Source organism: Python bivittatus, unplaced genomic scaffold (assembly GCF_059951505.1).
Source record: "Python bivittatus isolate LINGU-HERP-01145 unplaced genomic scaffold, Pbiv_v1 ctg000200_np1212, whole genome shotgun sequence".
Taxonomy (NCBI): Eukaryota; Metazoa; Chordata; class Lepidosauria; order Squamata; family Pythonidae; genus Python; species Python bivittatus.
Window position 1 is genome coordinate 8,016,848 of NW_028277040.1, and position 18,168 is coordinate 8,035,015.

At 39.5% G+C, this 18,168-nt stretch overlaps 1 protein-coding gene across 4 annotated transcripts; it reads right to left on the reverse strand.

Annotated features, from left to right (window-relative positions):
* Positions 1 to 1,973: 1,973 nt before the first annotated feature.
* Positions 1,974 to 17,908, reverse strand: BZW1 (basic leucine zipper and W2 domains 1). 4 transcript variants are annotated; one of them, XM_007427989.4, is made up of 12 exons: positions 17,757 to 17,908; positions 14,454 to 14,527; positions 12,161 to 12,337; positions 11,626 to 11,720; positions 11,424 to 11,489; positions 10,899 to 11,034; positions 10,200 to 10,309; positions 9,535 to 9,705; positions 7,518 to 7,664; positions 6,682 to 6,820; positions 2,505 to 2,627; positions 1,974 to 2,412 (listed from the first exon to the last, which is right to left on the reverse strand). In XM_007427989.4, the coding sequence occupies exons 2-12, from the start codon at positions 14,515 to 14,517 to the stop codon at positions 2,381 to 2,383; spliced, it is 1,260 nt and encodes a 419-aa protein (XP_007428051.1). In that variant the 5' UTR covers positions 14,518 to 14,527; positions 17,757 to 17,908; the 3' UTR covers positions 1,974 to 2,380. The 4 variants fall into 4 exon arrangements, with proteins under 4 accessions (XP_007428051.1, XP_007428052.1, XP_007428053.1 ...); XM_007427990.4 differs by having other exon boundaries at positions 17,761 to 17,904; XM_007427991.4 differs by having other exon boundaries at positions 17,740 to 17,853.
* Between the last annotated feature and the right edge of the window lie 260 nt (positions 17,909 to 18,168).

Here is an 18,168-nt window from a genome sequence, read left to right on the forward strand (position 1 = left end):
GAGAGGCTTATCATCTGCTTACCTACTGGAGCAGAACTGCTTAATAAATAAACATTAGTAGATTTGTTAACCAAATGAATCTGCCAGTTTCTGGGGCCTTCAGTCCAGCTGTTCATAATATCCTATATAGTGAGCTTAGGAGGAGGCTGAAATAGGCTTAATTTAAAACAAACTGAACTCCTCCAGCCAAATATTTAGTGTAGTTCCCTCACCCACCCCATCTCTAGTCCCAATTCTTGCCACACTTGAGATCTTCAACCATTATGGGCCAATGGGCTCATAGGAACTACAGACGTATTATGTGTAGTATCACAAAACGACTGCGAAGGTAAAAAAAAACCCTGTCTCCCTTCCTAGGTCTCAGACTACTCTCTGCAACCCCAACTAGCTTTTTCTTATCAGATCAACTGTCTCACAATTAACACTGCGGCGGGGGGGGCACCTTTGAGTCAGTGTTGATTCCTGGTGACTGCCTGGACATGTCCCTGCAGTTTTCTGGCAAAATTTCAGAAGTGGTTTGCTCATGTCTTCTTCCCAGGGCTGAGAGAGTGACTGGCTGAAGGTCACCCAAGCTGGCTTTGTGCCTCAGGCAGGACTAGAACTCATGGTTTCCCAGTTTCTCTCCTCATGCCTTAACCACTACACCACAATGGCTCTCAATTAATTAACACTGTACTGGGCTCTATTTTTTATTAGTGCAGTTTTTGTTTTACACCAGTCTGAAGCAGAAACAAATCTTTTTGTTCAAAAAGGGGCAGACTGCAAAGAAGGTTGAAGCTGGAAGTACATGGAATGTACTTTGTTAACATAGCCACAGAGGGCAATTTTTCTTTTAAGGAACCTCCATTAGGAAAGTAGGTCCTCAGCTATATCTGCATTCTTGGATAGAGTTGGACAGAATTTCCTACAATTGAGAAAATTCTATCCTGCATGAACTTTAAGCAAAGTGAGAACTTCAGATGATGCTGCATGTGACCAAATCTTTCTGAGCAAGACCAATCATGCCACTTTTGGACAACCCAAGCCCAATTGCTTTTCTTTGAAAACAAATCCAACTTCCCACTATCACAATTTAAGTGCAAATTACACAGTTAACATCATACATGAATAACCAATTTCTATACATTTTCAATAGGAATATGATGAAAGGATGTCATTTCATCCCCAACTACGCTGTAAGTTAAAACCCAGCAGTTGCATTTGGTCACCATGTTAAGGGTTGGTTTATTGGTGGCTCAGAATACTGAGTCAATCCAGCCAATTAGATTAATTTATGACTCCATATATTGTGTGAACACAGAAATGGATTAAGTCAGTATCCAAGCTAAGCATGTTCAGTGAACACAGCCAGTGATTTCTTTCACTTGTAACAAGGATATCTGTTCCACAACGAACAAGTTATTATTAGGAGGGCAATGTATCAGTTTGTTAATTTGGAGGACATAAACAAAACATTTTCTATAATCATGAGATTCTGAGCCTAAGATGCAAACTAGCAAGTTAATTCTAGCAGTGTGCAAAATGTTATGAATCAAACAGCTTCAAGCTCAAAACAATCTGTTTTGAATTTTAAAGGGTTCAATCTAAGCCATTTGCAGTTTGAAAACTGTGGGCTGAATTATGAATTAAATCAATTTCTTTAAAGTCAATTTTTTAGCGAGAAAATTCAGAAAACATTTTTCTCCTTGCTTAGCATTCTTAGAAGTAGAGCTGGTCACTGCAAATCATTTTTGTACAGTATTCAATTACACACAAAAATTTAATCTCAAATTACTTGTGTTTTCACTAAAAGCAAGGAATATTGTTAATTCACTGAGAAACAACTCTTAATTCTGCAGAGACATTTTTACAGGCTGTCTAAAGCAGTGCAAGAGTATCAAAACCAAGAAGCTGAAAGGAAAGAAAGCAGTAGTGTAGGAATTCATTCTTGCTTCACTCTAGTTCTCTTTCAAACAAAATCAAACGAATATGGCTTCTAGATTTTGGATACTTGTACAGTTTAATCTGCAAACAGAATTTTATAACAAATTTCATTTTCCATGTCTACTGTAAACCTTTATAGAAAACCCAGGGATAAAATGAATTTAAGTGGAAGGCCTTAAATTATGTTACAGTAGAAAATACAGGAGGTAGAATGTAACTGAAAGGACTAATGCAATGTTAGAATCAAATCTAGAGCTCCTGTAAGCTACTAACACATGGTTTTAAAAACCTAATTTCTGTGTTTTCTAAGGACCCTAGAAAATGCAAACATAAATTTGCTATGAGAGCCCTTGTATCATGCTTGATAAAGGGAGGTAGGATGTAAGAATCAGAAGGACACAAAACATGACATTTTATCTACAGCTCCTGTTTGCTTTACTGTTGACATTTTGACAACTTAGTCACCTTCTTCAGTTTCAGACTCCGATTCTGAAAGACAAACAAAGTATTTCACCATGAGGATGTTTTGTGATATTTGGGGCACCTAATAATTAATAGTTTAATACAGCAGGGCTACTTGCCTTCCTCCGCATTTTTGAGCCATTCTACGAACTTTTTCATTTGTTCCAGAAAGACACTCTTTCCTTTGGCAAGGTGTGCATCTTTATACCATTTCAGGATGGGTTCTTCACTGAGCACCTCAGCTGTGGAAAACAAAGGGCTGTCAGGCAACGCATCTCACAAAACCATGAACCAGCCTCTTTGCCTACTATCGGCCATTTTCTTCAAGACAGCAAAACAACAATCTCAGAAAAGACACCCAGCTATCACAAATTCTACATTAAAATGAACTACTGGAGATCCCTTCATACAGTTGCCAAAACAAACATGCAGTTGAAGCAAAGCAAGTTAAGCAGATGCCGTACTCTTAAGAATAAAATGGGCTAATTTTGAGAGCCAATTTATTCTTACAACTTCAACAGCAACTTACAGCATCTGATGGCAAAGAATCTTAACAGTGGCTAAATCAGGAGGCACTTCTTTCATTTTCTTCTGGACCTTCAAGAAGTTCCACTGGAATGTATAATAAGGGTAGGCATTTCTCCCTACACTTACAGTGTTCTCTAATTCCCATTATTTTGTTTTCTGCACCATCCTCAGAATCAAATACTGGCTTTAGCTGTCTCACAATTTCAGAATGCTTCTAAATATCATTTTGCCCAATGCAAATCATTCCAAACATTCAGAAGCGCTCCATTAATCCAAAGACATTCAAATCTGCATAACAGTGTGCAAAACTTGCCATCCTGGCCATGGAATGGTTAAGTGATGTCCAAAATGTTCTAGTTTTTTCACCAAATGCAGCAGACTGACTGTTCTGGAGCTGTTTGTTCATTTCTGGAAATAAAGTGGTTTGTCTTGCTCCATACATGGTCCAAGAAGCCTGTTCCTGAAGTCATTAATTTGAATTCTGTTTCTACCATGAACTCTACCTACTCTTTGTATAATTATCCCCACAGTATGGACTTCTCTAAGGATGGCTGTAATTATTATAAATAAAACATATGGGAAGCAGTTTGAATACTTAAACTCAACACAATGATTCTGATTTTATACAGGCAGTCCTCGACTTACAACCATAATAGGGACCAGAAAATTATCATTAAGCAGTGTGGCCGCTAAGTGAGGCATCACATGACCGCACACAATCTAACACTTTTTTATGGCAGTCGTTAAGCAAATCACCATGATTGTTAAGTGAATCATGAAGTTCCCAACTGATTTTGCTTGTCAGAAGCCGGCTGGGAAGGTCACAAATGGCAATCACGTGACCCTGAAATGCTGCAACCATTGTAAATACATGATGGTTGCCAAGCGCCTGAATTTTGATCACATGATCGTGGGATACCACGATGGTCATAACTGGTCATCACTTTTTTCAGTGCTGCTCTAATTTCGAATGGTTGCTAAACGAATGGCCATAAGTCAAGGGCTTTTTTTTTTTTTTTAATCTGCACTCAATCGTGACCGATTCTCCAGAGACTGCCTGGACGAGTCCCTGCAGTTTTCAAGGCAAGGTGTTTCGGAAGTGGTTTGCCACTGCCTCCTTCCTAGGGCAGAGCCCAGCTGGCGAGCGCAGGAGGTGGGGTTTCTGTTGCTCCGCTCCTTTTTCGGGCGTGCACGGCTTCCGCGTTATTGGCAACTGCTCCCGTCTCCCATGCAAGCACCACCAGCATTTTTCCTCCCACTGGGGTGAGAGTACCCATTTATCTACTCATGTAAATTTTCGAGCTGCTGGGTTGGCAGGAGCTGGGGAGGAAGCAGGAGCTCATTCTGCTGCGCGGAGCTGGGCTCGAACCACTGAAGTGTCGACCATTTCTGGCCGGCAACTTTCAGTGTCATTAAGCCACTGCGCCACCACATCCCCCAGATCAAGGGCTATCTGTACTCTATTATAGTGATTCTATGACCAACTTAAACTTCTCTAGTTTTTGTCACCAGCAAATTGTTTTTACCAGATATTCATATTTATATTAAGGATACATATGCTAGAGTTCTGTCATTTCATTTCAACTTTTTGTAAAAGATCAAGAACAAATTCTTCATCAAGATCAATTGTGGACAATTCATGGGCTATATCTAATGTCCCCTCCCTCACGCTTTTTTGCCTCCCTAGAAAATGAACCAATTAATTTCAGCATCCAACTGCTAAGGAACCAAAGTGCTCTCTTTTACATCTCCCCCACCAAGATGGGTAAACCTTTATTTAGGTTTAGCAAACTAAATAAAGACAAAAGACTCCATCCCCCACAAACAGCTCCTTCTGAAAATTTTAATCCCATAAGCTTCCAAGCTATCGTATCCTTAATACCCTTAATACCACATCCCAGGTGATGTGCTCTATAATTTTGCCAGTATACATTTATCTACAGGTAGTCCTCAGCTTGCGCCCATTCGTTCAGTGACTGTTCAAAGTTATGGCGGTGCTGAAACAATGGACTTAGGACCAGTTCTCAAAGTTCCAGCCATCGCAGTGTCCCTGTGGTCACGCGATCATGATCTGGGCACCAGGTTGCGATTATATTGCAGCAAGCTGCACTTCCCACAAGCAAAGTCAGTGGGGAAACCCTTAGGGAAAGTTGCAGGTCACCTCCTGCCATTTCTCCCAAGGAGCCTGCTACGGAGATCTCAGGGAACTCATACTCCATAGCACTCCCCGCCCTCTGCTGACCCTGAGGCCCCCGACCTGCCCACAATCCCTAGTGCCCACCTAAGGCACCTCCCACCCACCCCCCACGCTCTTTACCTGGGATTCCCACCTCTTCCCGCTTAATGACCCACACGTCCTAAGGTTACGATGGCAACCAGAACTGCTGGGATTGCTGTCACTAAGCAATGTGGTCATTTGACATTGCACTTTACAACTGGATCGCTTAGCGATGGCAATCGCAGTCCCAATTGCAGTCGTACCTCAAAGACTACCTGTATCTTTTCAAATTCTTTCAAGGCCAAGAGTACACCAGGAAGAAATTATGTAAAGGGGCTCAGAACTGTGTCCATCAGTATAACCCAAAGGCTTGAACAGAATGGGACCAAATTGGGGGGAGGGGGGGACGGTAAAAAAGTAGGAGTTATGGAGAAAAAAGATCCCCCAGTACACCCTATTGGAGGGCAGTCAGGTAGTGGCTCAGAATGGTGCTGGCTTCTCCATCCTAAGCCTTGTTCATGTGACTTGAAAGTGAGCTTCTAGTAAGGAATTGGAAAGAATTCCAGAATCCATGCTCTGCATGCCTTCCCTATCTTGTTTTAAACTGGAAAGGGGGCCAGATACGCCAGCAGGTTACAATCCTTCCCATTTTCAGTATCAGACCAAAAGCATTGGGGGGGAGAGGGGGGGGATTTCATTTTGCAGCAATTAATCTTTCCAGATTAATTGAAAAAAAAAAGGGGGGGGGTTAAATTAGGTGAAGGAAAATAGGCTGGCAAGAAAGGATGGAAGTTTTCATCAGCATCTAGACTACCTCTGTTTTATAAAATACACTATAAGATACACTACTTGTGCTGTTGAGGATTGGTCTTCAATACAAGAATCCAAAGTATAGAGTAGAATCCAGCATGCCCCCCTTCTACAAACAAGGATTTCTTTCAGAGGCATCTGCTGAATCAAGAGGGAAGCCTAATGTCACTATTCATTTCTTCTGAAGGCCCCCCCCGAGGGATTTGTGAACCCCTGGAACAGTTTTTAGGAAAACGAGAAATAATCAGGAACTGTGTTTTCCCCACAATATTCCTATGAGTGAAGATCTGCTCACAGGAATTATGGATTCCACTCAGAATATATAAAAATCTCCATTCTGCTGGGAAATGCACTGCCATCAGCACAAAAATGCCAAGACAGAGGCATTCTTTGTGCATTGGTTAATTATGGGAAAGTGTTCTAAGGAAAGGTCACTCCAAGGAAAGGTCCCTGGCTAAGTTGTGTCTCATGCAATAACACTTAGCACAAAAGTGATACATTAACCCCTAGAGCAACACATTACATCTGATAATTATCTTGCTATAAAAGAGGCTGTACTAGCTTATGAAGACTGAATTATTTAACCTCTACAGCTTTCCACAAACTTAAACCCTGTACTGGAATAAGAGGCTGCAAATGTATTCTCCTTGCAGATAAAGGCCTGGCTGATTAACACCAGAAACCAAGATTATATGTTAACTTCCTTTGCTTTCAAAAGTGACAGGTTCATTATGTATTACCTTTGTAGAAGAGCACCACTATTTTCGGGAAGGCTTTCATGAAATGGATGTTGTCGTAACAGTACTCTTGAATCTTCAGCAACAGAGTCAGTTCAGACTGACCTTGGGTTGTAAAGGCAGCAAGAAGAGGGCTGTATTGCTGCGAAGATAAGAGAGGCCTTGTCATGAATAATTTCCTAACTTGCATTTAAACATTTGCTGCATCTTAGCCATGGAGAATAAAGACGAGTTATTCGAAAACTAATATCCTCTTAAGAACTAAAGTAAGCTGCATTGCCTTTCCCCATTCTTATAAATAAAAAATTAATATTGTCAAGAAATGCACAGCATCTTAAAGAGAAACTCTGGATGCTAAAGGATAGCATTAAGCCTACTTTTTAAAAACAAGCTTACTCTGGAAAAAAAATACTTCTAGAAAACCTCAAACAGAACCCCCTGAAAAAGATAGATAGATAGATAGATAGATAGATAGATAGATAGATAGATAGATAGATAGATAGATAGATAGATAGATATGAAAGAAAGAAAGAAAGAAAGAAAGAAAGAAAGAAAGAAAGAAAGAAAGAAAGAAAGAAAAAGATAGACACATGAAAGAACACTGAAAGAGTGCTCTTTTTTCCTAAAACAATTTTTTTATGCACCTCCCAAGGCATGTCAACAGCAGGGATCATCTAGAAAGTTTAGAACGTTAATTCTACATACAAACATAGCCATCTGGCTTTCCTCCATTGCCATGAAAGAACTGTTAAAACTGAACACATCAAGAGTGGACAGCAATCATATATGCAATAGACAGAAAAAATGTTTAAAAGCTAATCCTGTAAATGCACCAATACCTTCAAGTGCTTGATGGCTTGTTCTGCGACGAGCTCCTCTTTTTTGTTCCATTCCACAGTGCTCATTACACTAGACCAGATGATGCCAATTACAGTTTGCTCTGATATGTTGTTTTTCTTCATTTCTTCCTTGACGTATGGTATGATCTAGGCAAGCAGGATTTGCACATTAGCCTTGTCCAGACATTCCTCTGAATGCATTGAGCTCAAACTGGACTTTAACTGAGGCTCGCTATGTGAGAGAGAATCCAAGCCAAGCAAGGTCCTGGACACTACTGACCACTGTACTCAAGTCCAAGTAAATCTGAATACAGCTTTCCCTTTGACCTGCCACCTGCACGTATGGAACCTGGAGTGTGGGACTGCACGTTTTGTCCCTACTTTGGATCACCATGCAAATACTGAAATGGGGGACTTGGGTCTCACCTTCGTATTATTCTTTATTCAAATTTAACTCCGTGTCGGAATAACAACTTTATTTAACAAACATGTACAAATATAAGCAAATTTAGCAGTATGCTCAGTATAAAAACCACCACTCATTAACATATTTTGAACTGCTATTGAAAACCACACTGAAATATCAGACCAAGTCTGAAAGAGTGCTCTTTTTTCCTAAAACAATTTTCCATGCACTTCCCCAGGCATGTCAACAGCAGGGACCATCTAGAAAGTTTAGAACATTAATTCTACATACAAACATAGCCATCTGGCTTTCCTCCACTGCCATGAAAGAACTGTTAAAACTGAACACATCAAGAGTAGACGGTGATCACAGATCTGAGGTATACTATTAACAATAGCCAAGAGTGGTGGAATGCTTTGGATTTAATTCCAGAAAGTTGCTTTGGGACACAATTGCAGCAATCCTGAGAAAGAGAATCTCAGGGTCGTGCTCCTATCCATGCCAAAGCACTTTTACAGAAGCAAACCCGAGCTACTGCATAGCCCTATTAGCCAATTCTTAGGAAACAGACTGGAAGGAACTAGTTATGCCACAATCCTTGCTAAAAGAAGGCAAGAGAACATTCACATGAGATTTCTTTTCAGACAATCTTCATGCAATTGCTTTCTGCTGATGTATCATTCATTATACAGTACAGGAATGCTACAACAGTGCCAAGGAGGAAGTTATATATCAGTAGCACCAGGATTGCATGCCAGTGGACAGCTACCATTTGGGTTCTTGTGAAGAGGTTAATACCTACATGTTTGATAAGATTAGCCCCAAATATTTCTATACCTCATATTCAGCCAAGGAGACTACTGAAATGTTCTAGGGGGCCACAGAATATCACTTCCTTCCATCCCACTGACTGAGCTTAGTCCTCCACAAAAGTGCTTGATAGCATGGAAACAGACTGAGCAAATTAGATCTCCCCCATGATTGGGCTCAAATGTGAAAGGTTAGCTTCAGATAATAGTAGTACCAAAGAGAAGGATGAACACAAAAGCAAGCAGATTTCAAACTACAATTTAGACAAAAAAACTTTGGGGGTGTTGTGGAGAAAGTCTGTACATTAAGCCTATAGCCTAATGATACAATGATACGTAACTATTCTTTCATTGTGTTTCTGAACAGTAAATGTTTGCAGAAGTAATAAGTAACATACTGGCAATAATCTTAATACTTAAAAGGTAAAGGTGCCCTGAAGCTGCCCTCACATCCCGGTGACTACATCCACCCAGTTTTCTGGAAGTCGTTTGCCATTACTTTCTTCCAGGATATATTTTCAACTTCTCAGTCTAACTAACAGCCCGTAGATTCGCAGGTACACCTTCGTCCAAGTATTAACCAAGTCTGACCCTAGTTAACTTCTGAGATCAGCCAAGACTGGCTAGGTGTTTCGTAGCACTTCTCAATAAAACACAAACATATTTGATGCATCTTACAAATTTAACTCACCAAAACTAGGTACTACTAGGGACTCAGTTAAAAAAATGCTATTTTCATTATTCTGGTATTTCATTAAGATCTTACAGAATCCATCTATGTTTGTCAGCTAAATATACTTACATCCTTAAAGGGATCCCCTCGTGACATCTGCTCTTGAAGTTCTTTCTGTAATTCTTTACGAGCCCCTATGCACTGCTGATTCCGAACATATTCAGAAAGTTCCTTCAAACCTGCATCAGTGAAGTATTTTGTAAAGTGTTCAAGGCTTTGCTTGTTGGCTGGAAAGAGTTCCTGAAACATATATTTTTTTTTGCAAACACTGATTAAGGAACTATACATGAAAGTGAAACATTAGTGTTTAACACAAAGATTCTTCCTTGTTTGATGTATAGAAATATTCAAAATAACATTAATTTTCCTATCTGCTCAGAAGGTAGATAGGAGTAGTCACATATCTTTGTTTTTAATACTATACATTTTCTTATCAAGTTCCCCTGTGGTCCATACTATATCAAAACTTGTGTTATAAAAATGTCAAGATTTACCAAATGGACCAAAACACCAAAACCAGAGTGAGCTGTAATGAAGGCACCAAATTCAGATCTTTTTATTATGCAATAGTGAATTAAACTATCAGTTGCTGTTCAGGCATGAACCTATGAATCCAGGACAATCACTGAGTAGTAGAAAGGGAACCTGGGTAAAAATAATATTCTTGGTAAACACTCTACTCTCTACTTGGGTAACAGAGGCCCTCCTTTGACCATAAAACTCTATTTACTTACCATCAGCCTATTGTCCATATTGACTTTACGAAGGCTAGCAGCCACTGCGTTGATATCTTTTTCATTTATCCATGATTTGAAGAGTTTTACTGCAAAGGCTGCTGAAACACCTGCACAGAGAATTGCACAATTACTTTTTAATATTTCACAGTGGGAATGTATATAATCCTATCCTTCTACAAGTTTTTCAAGTTTTCTCCAAACAGCTAATTCATTTAGATCATGGAGCTCCTCTTCATACACTATCAACTACAGTAGACTAAAGAAGAGGAAAGAGTCAAGGTGACAGTCTCAATAATGTAAGTCAACATCAGAATTATACTGAGGAATACATTCAACAGCATTTGCTTCACTGTAACTGAAACACATGCAGAGCCTGCTGCCTGCAGGAGCTGAGGAAATTAAAATCATTTGAAAAATATAATAATATGTAATGAAATGGAACCAGACAAAATTGTACTGGTGAAGAAGCAAAATACAATGTTCCTTGGCTTCAAGTGCTATTGAATGTTATTTTTATTTTGCCCTTTTCATATTTCTGTTGCTTCTTATGTTTCAACTTTAAAAGCAATTTTAGATTTAAACCGAATGCACTACCTCTGAGCCTGCTATGAAAACAGAGCATGTGAACAACAATAAGCAAGGCTGTTGCTTCTTGTATGGAAGAAGCCATATCAGAGACAAGATTTCTGTAGTTACCTTCTTTAACAAGATTCTCATTATACAGGCTGTTGAGAATTGATGCATTAAGTGTCCCATTGGCCAGAAGAATACCCGTCAGCATGGCCAGTTTATTCCGCTCAGACTCTGAAAAACCTTTCAAGAAGAGCAGCAACTGCAAGAGGGAATAGAGTAACAAACACTTTGAAATAAACGAGATACTGAAACCATTCCTGATTACTACTACTACTACATTATAAAGGATTTAATATGAGAATCATCAAAAGACCACCACTTTTCTGTATTAAAATGCGTAAAAGACAACATTTGTAATTAATCACTTTCTCACTCTCTCTCTCTCAATACACACACACACACACACACACACACACACACACTCCGGGCAACCAGAAGGTAAAGCTCTTATAAAGTAGGTGAACGTCTTTTTTTTCTTTTCAGCTTGAAAATGACCAGCAAAAGCAGACAGACTAACACTACTCATTTATTTATATGAATAATCAATTTTTGGCAAGATAAGGTAAAAATATAGTTTTCATTGAGTACCTTTTTAACTTCATCCTCAAAGCCTTTTTCCAGGTATTTGTATCGCCTGATCAGCTTGTTAAAGACCTATAAAATAAATGAAAATGATCAGGTTAAGAAATAAAATGCCCAAGTGCCAGCCATTTATAAAAGTTAGTTTTTACTATACAAATATATCATACTGTAGAAAGATAGGATCAAGAAAAGAATAAAATACACTAACCTGAGCAAATGCTTGCATTGTTTCTAGGTCTTCTTGTGCAGCAAACACACACACATCTGTGTGCATCATGTCATCTGCCAGGGTACCACCTGGGGCTGTTAAAAATTGATATTTCAATTACAAGAAAAACAACTGTATTAGAGATTGTTTTGCTCTACAATATCATCTTTGTTGAAACAGTCAAAGTTTAAACAATACATATTACACTGAATTTACTGTAAATAAAATTCAATTATCTAGGATTGGGTAGGCAAATGAACCTAATCCATATCTTACAGCATTTTTGGAGAACACTGAAAGCCAAATGACAGCTTTGTTCAGACCCAATCTGAGCCAGGATTCTTCTTCCAAAAGCTAAGCTAAAATGATCACACTGCAGCATACATTGCCTGTATTGTGTATTTTGTTTTGAACACCACAATCACACTAAAATTTTATACATGTACAAGCAATTCTGGAAAAAAAAAACAATTAAAGTGTTTTCATAGTGCATCCACGTGATTGTAAACTGAACAGCCAATAAAAAGATACTTGCCCAGCATTCCGCCAGCCACCAGAATGTCAAAGAGTGTCTCTGCATAGCGGCGATAATCAAGTTTTGCTCCAGAAGCATCAAGGAATTTTGCTACTGCTTCCAAATCACTGCCAGTTTCATTTAAACCTTGAATAATGCAGTCCTGAAACTGAGTGGGGTCAAACCTCTCTTTTTCATCTGCAATAAATAAGTAATACTGTAAATGTTTCTGAAAAGAAAGTCAGGGTAATTAGAGCTATTCCTTTCATGCTGAGAAATGGATAAGCCAAAAGCAAAGTCAAGGATCCCAGGGAAGCCACAAGATCTTGGCTTTAATGAGTGGCAGACCTGTGCTGTGAATCTAAAGCCACCATCCTCCTTGAGAGTTTAAACTGATCACAAAACAGTGTGCAAATTGTGTTAATTCACTACGTGGCAGAAGTCAAGCCTTTGGTAGAAGTGAGACAGCTTCCCTAATTCAATGTGGGCTCACAAATGCAATTCATGAGCCTCTTTCACTTGAGCAATATGGGTTCATATTATCACCAAGTAATATATCTAAACAGTATCCCAACTTAAATTTGCATATGCTAGCAGGTATCAATACAAAAAAAAAAAGTGCTATGAGCTTCTGAGTTAAAACACGCCATTCTCAACATACTCTTCACTTTTTTGTTTGCGGAAATCATGAGTATGCATATATGATGGAGCAAGCAGTTACCCCATTTCAATTCATCACAGATATTTCCCTTTTAATTTAAGTAGATATTCTGTCACTATTTCAGCTGGCAACCTCACTCTCATTGGAAGTTTATCTCTAGCTCTAAAAATATTCAGCAGGAAAACTTTGCAGATATAATCTATCTTGAAACTAATCTGTTATTTACTTGGGAATGCCTTCCCAAATACAATGCTATCTCCAGAGCAGTCTTAATAATAGGTTTAAGATAAGCCAGTTCCTACTATCAGAAGCCAACTATGACTATCATTAATAGCACAACCCAAAAGAGATGTAGATTATAAGGAATAATCATTCTTGACCAAAGTGTTACTAGTTCTGCCACTCTTGGGGCAATAGCAATCTTCTAAACCAGGAATATCTGCAACAGGAGCCAGAGCATCAACTATACCTAATATCTTAATTTCGGAATTATTTGAACTATTATCAAGCTATTTATAATGGATACTATGTATTATCAATATTTCTGGCTGTTCTAAGAATTTTAATTTTAGTGAATGTCAGTGAAGCTTCCTTGGATTGTGTGGGTGCATTTATGTTTATTTTTAATTAAATTAACATAAATTTAATTTGCATGCTACCTATTCAAGCCATTCTAGGTGGTCTATGTTTATGATATTATATCAAAAAATGCTTTCCTTGCTTTGTCCTGAGCAAATGTTTTTACCTTGTAAGTCTGCAACCCAATGACTGTTTACAAATCTGTATTCCTGCGATTTAAGCATTCTATGTACTCAATTGACATTACAATTTCTATGTCATAGAAGCCAGTGTATATAACCAGAATCTTTTCAAATGTAACTCTCACATTTGTAAGCTCAAAGCTAAGTAGTTTGGAGAAAAATTAAGGCAATCAGAAATGGTTTATATTAAATCTCTCCCCAAATTCTGCTGCCAGGCACTGAGGCAGTACAGAATTTTCATCCATAAACATAATGACACCATGTGAAAAGAAAACCCATATCTCTTGTAAGTATGAACAAAATCGGGGCTGTTATCTTGTTCCAGCACCCAATCTCTCTCTCATGGCAGCTTCATATATGATAAAATTAAGTATGTTTTATTACTACTTGTAGAATAAAATGAAATGAATACAATATGACCCTGGTTAAGCCTTTCCTTAGATTGCCCAATCATTCTGTTAATTGGCAATCAACTTCTTTCTTGAAAGAGAAATAAAAATGCACATTCATTTCCTCAAATATTGAGTCCATTAACTTAACAGGCTGTGAACTTAGTACATGAAATATAATTGTCAGACTGAAGACTGATTAAAAATCAGTAACTAGGAAGCACGGAAGAATGGGATCACTGATTCATGAACTTTATATTAATAACTGTTTCAACTATGAAAACTAAGAAAAAAATCACGGAGAAACTGATCCTATGGTTACTGCTATGTATACATATGTTTTTAATAGGTCTAACAGAAAGAAAGGACAAATGGACAAAGACTCAAAAAGATTCACTAACAAAACCAACAAAAGTATATATTATAAATACATCTTTACATTGATATGCTAATTTGTGATGGATAAAAACAAACTGATTGAACAGGTAAATTATTACCCTTACCTCTTTTCCTAGTTTTAAAACGCTGGCCTGATAGCGTTGGCTTTTGCTGCTTTTGATTATTCATAAAAGACACCCTGTGGGAAACAACAAATTGAAGATACATTGGTTAAGGAGATAATCCTCAAGGGTTTAGAAGGATTTTGGTCAAGACATTTACTACCTATTGGCAGAATAATAAACACATCAGAATACATAACAAGTTTTTCCCATTGCCAAAATTTCCACAATGTCTGTATTACCATTAAAAAATGAGCCCTGAGCCACATATTTATATTTAAAACCAGGACAGTAACTAGAAACAAGTTTTTTAAGTGCAAACCACCAATTTATGTAGACATAGTAGCCAAGGTGGCAGGTTTATTATTGCATAACAAGTAAGAACAATCACATCTAACATTATCTCAGGTTAATAATTTCTACTGCATTAAAGAGAACATTAGGAAGATCTCCTTCCTATTTCAACTGCTTTTCTTTTTAATATGCTACTTTTCTGGAGAACCGCAATGTTCACAGCAGGAATCAAAAGTCAAACTTTGCATTGGTGGACTTTAATTAAGAAGAGTCTGTAAAGATTACTTGATAGTCAGCTTGTCTCCTTTCCTGGGAAGCTCACTTATAGTTCAGAGCAGCTGTATCTTTTCTATTGTGAAACTGGATATCAACTTTACTGACAGAACATTGTAAGTACCAAGTATTTATACTTTTTAACTGCCCTGTCTTAAGACAGCTTCCTCAAGTCTCTTTCACTGAGTCATCACTTAGGAAGTTGCTTTAAAACTCCCTTCTCTATTATAAATTGTTCTAGTTCACTGTTTTAATGAATTCTATTATTACAAGTGTTATTAGTAGGAACAGGAACAAACAGAAACAAGGCACCGCCATCTTCTGTTGTAACTAGTGGGGGGGGGGGCTCTATCATCACTATGGGTGTTGGGGCAGAATGATGAAGCCTATGTGGTGATATCATCACACAAATGCTATGACTTGTGTAACTGCAACAGGCAAAGGTTGCTATTCTTGTGAAGACCAGTAGCAGGACCATTTGCTCAGTGAATTATGGGATTATCTGAACCTCTCTGATTAAACGTTATAGCAATTTTGAAACAAGTTCCCTTGCTGCCATTTTGCCTGCAAATCCTATTTTCCTTCTGTATAAGATATTATTAGATTATAAACCTGAAAGCAGGAACTACTTTTCATCAATATGTAAGTGGCTCTTTAAGGCTAAAAGGCAATGCATAAATGCTCTTAAATAAGCTAATTAATACTGTTATACAAGCTTTTCTTAACTGGTAATACTGTTCACACCCATTACAGTCCATGAAATCTTGGGTGACTCAACCTGATGGATGAATCAAACTTTATCCATCAGGAATATACTTTACATGAAAGTTCCCTTCTCTTTTCTTACTGGTTCTAGCTACAGTTGTCCCAATTTCCAAGCTGTGGCACTACAGTTAGAGCGACTCTCAAAATCACAACTGAAAACATGCTAGAAATTCAAATTCAGTGACATGCAAACTAGTACTTTAAGAATTACTTCACAGATTGAAGCCAAAACAGTTATCCTTACTGAGGCCTCAAAATTAATTCAGGGCTGAGTTTTACTTTGAAAGGAAAGGCTCTCAGTTTCAATTTGTGATTTTTACCAGTACTCTGCATCAGCATTAAGTAATGACAAGCTGGATGTCTATATTTACACAAAAATTTTAATAATAAAGCAAAGTTATTAATAATCTACAGCAGTCTTCCAGAAACTAGTGCCATCCATGTGTATTAGGACCATAAACCCCAAAACAAATTCTGGGAAACTGTAGTTTGAATCTATCTAAAAAGTAGCTAATTAGGAAAGGCTGCAATACAGAATATCCTGTAAAGAGTATATCTCCTTTCCATCATCATCTACAAGTAAACAAAAAGTCTCAATTCAAATGACTGTAAATACACAGCTATAACATACTAAATATTCAACATTAATAAGAAGCACAAAAACATTTTCAACCTCACGAGGATAGGAATAAATATACTTGAGATTTTAGAATAACACTTGCATTAAGACAATTTTGCTAAGTTCAGCCACCTGAGATTAATATTCAGTAAATATTACAATGGGGCTTCATTCTGAGTAAATATGTTAAGGATTTGCACTAAAAAAACATGCAGATTCTTAAATAATAACCACATCCAGCCAAAAATATAGAAAGAAACAAAATGCTTCATCAGAGTTCCACATCTTAGGGTGGAGCCACAATATCACACATTAGGATTCCTGAGAAAGGGTGGGAGAGGGAGAGCAAAAGAGGGTAGTGAAATTATCTGCCCCATTTCCAATATTGATGGCAATGTTGGTGCCACAGGGTGAATTTCAACATTTCTTCCTCTTGGCCTATAATAGGTACTATATTTCTCCTTGATGAGGTTTGATGAGGACACAAAACTGGGAAGGGGGGATCACTGAGCATCCAGGAAACAGTTTGGGAGACAAAGCCTTTTCCCTCAAGGCCCATTCTCAACTCTTTTGGGAAAATATTAAATATTCATCTCTCCCCGTTTTATTTTTTTAGTCTGCTATTAAAGAGAAAATGTAAAAAAGAGCAATCTACTTTGAGGGTCATCTCTCATATACACATACATGCAGGGAAAAAAAGTTAACAATCGCGTAACAGAGAGCAGGCTAGCGAAAATATTTAGATTTCTCGTCTTTGGTGATCAAGTTACCACCAGGCTCCTCCTCCTCCAGGTCCTCCCAGGGAGCCTCGAGAGACCTGGCAACCCCGCACCACAGAAGAGCAGCCGTATTATGTGGCGCTTCTTCTTTCCCTTTTCTTCCTAGTGTAGCTGCCTAGGGTGGAAAAGGGGGAAAGCGCCCTTCCCATCTTCCTCCCTGGATTCGTCTTCCCCAACGCCCCTTCGTCCTCTTCCTTCCCTTCGTCCTACCCACCGAGCCCTCCGGGAGGAGGCGGCCGCTGCTGCAGGAGGTGGAAGCGATGGCCGCGGGAAGGGGGATGTCTCTCGCAAGCGCCGCCACAGCTAGGCTAAAGTCCCGCTTGTCCCTCCCGGCCACCGCCGCTGCCGCCGCCGCCGCCACGGCTGTCTCTCTCCCGCAGCGGCGGCGGCCACGGCGTCACCAACCAACAGAGGCCGCCGCTTTGTTACCCGCCAGGTCAGGCCAGGCCAGGCCAGGCCAGGCCGCGCCAGAGGACGTGGGGGAGGGGGGAAGAGGCTCGACCGGCGCGGCCGTTACCGCCCAGGCGCGTTCCGAACGGCCCCGCGCCCGCTTACCCACCCCTCCTCGAGTCTCACCGACTTTTAAGGCAGGAAAGGAACGTCCAGGGAGCACGAGCTTTACTAGCGACGCGAGGAGGACGGAAAGGTGGCTGGAGGCAGTAGTATCTTCAGTCTCCTCCCCCTTAACCTGCCGCGAGAAGCAGAGACGGCGCGAGAACTTACGGAGGAGGCCCCCTCCCCCTCCCGGGAAAAACCATTCGTGCTTGCGTCACCGATGTGGGGGGGGGAGGTGACGTGTAAGAGAGGGCAGCTCTAGCCTCTGCTCAACAGGCCCGCCTGGCTCGTGACTCTCCCGCAGTGGGACGGGGAGAGGCTTACAGCAGATTCTGGCGCTGGTTTTTTTCCTTGACTCCTGGCGACTGCCTGGACAAGTCGTAGCAGTTTTCTTGGCAAGATTTCGGGAGTGATTTGCCCTTGCTTCCTTCCT

Bases quoted from the DNA above. Each gene is read 5' to 3' on its own strand.
- BZW1 (XM_007427989.4), bottom strand. From the start codon at position 14,517: ATGAATAATCAAAAGCAGCAAAAGCCAACGCTATCAGGCCAGCGTTTT. The intron at 11,035-11,423 runs GTACTCAATGAA...TCCCTCTTGCAG, and splicing joins TTGAGGATGAAGTTAAAAAG to TTGCTGCTCTTCTTGAAAGG. The intron at 9,706-10,199 runs GTAAGTAAATAG...TATATGTTTCAG, and splicing joins ATATGGACAATAGGCTGATG to GAACTCTTTCCAGCCAACAA.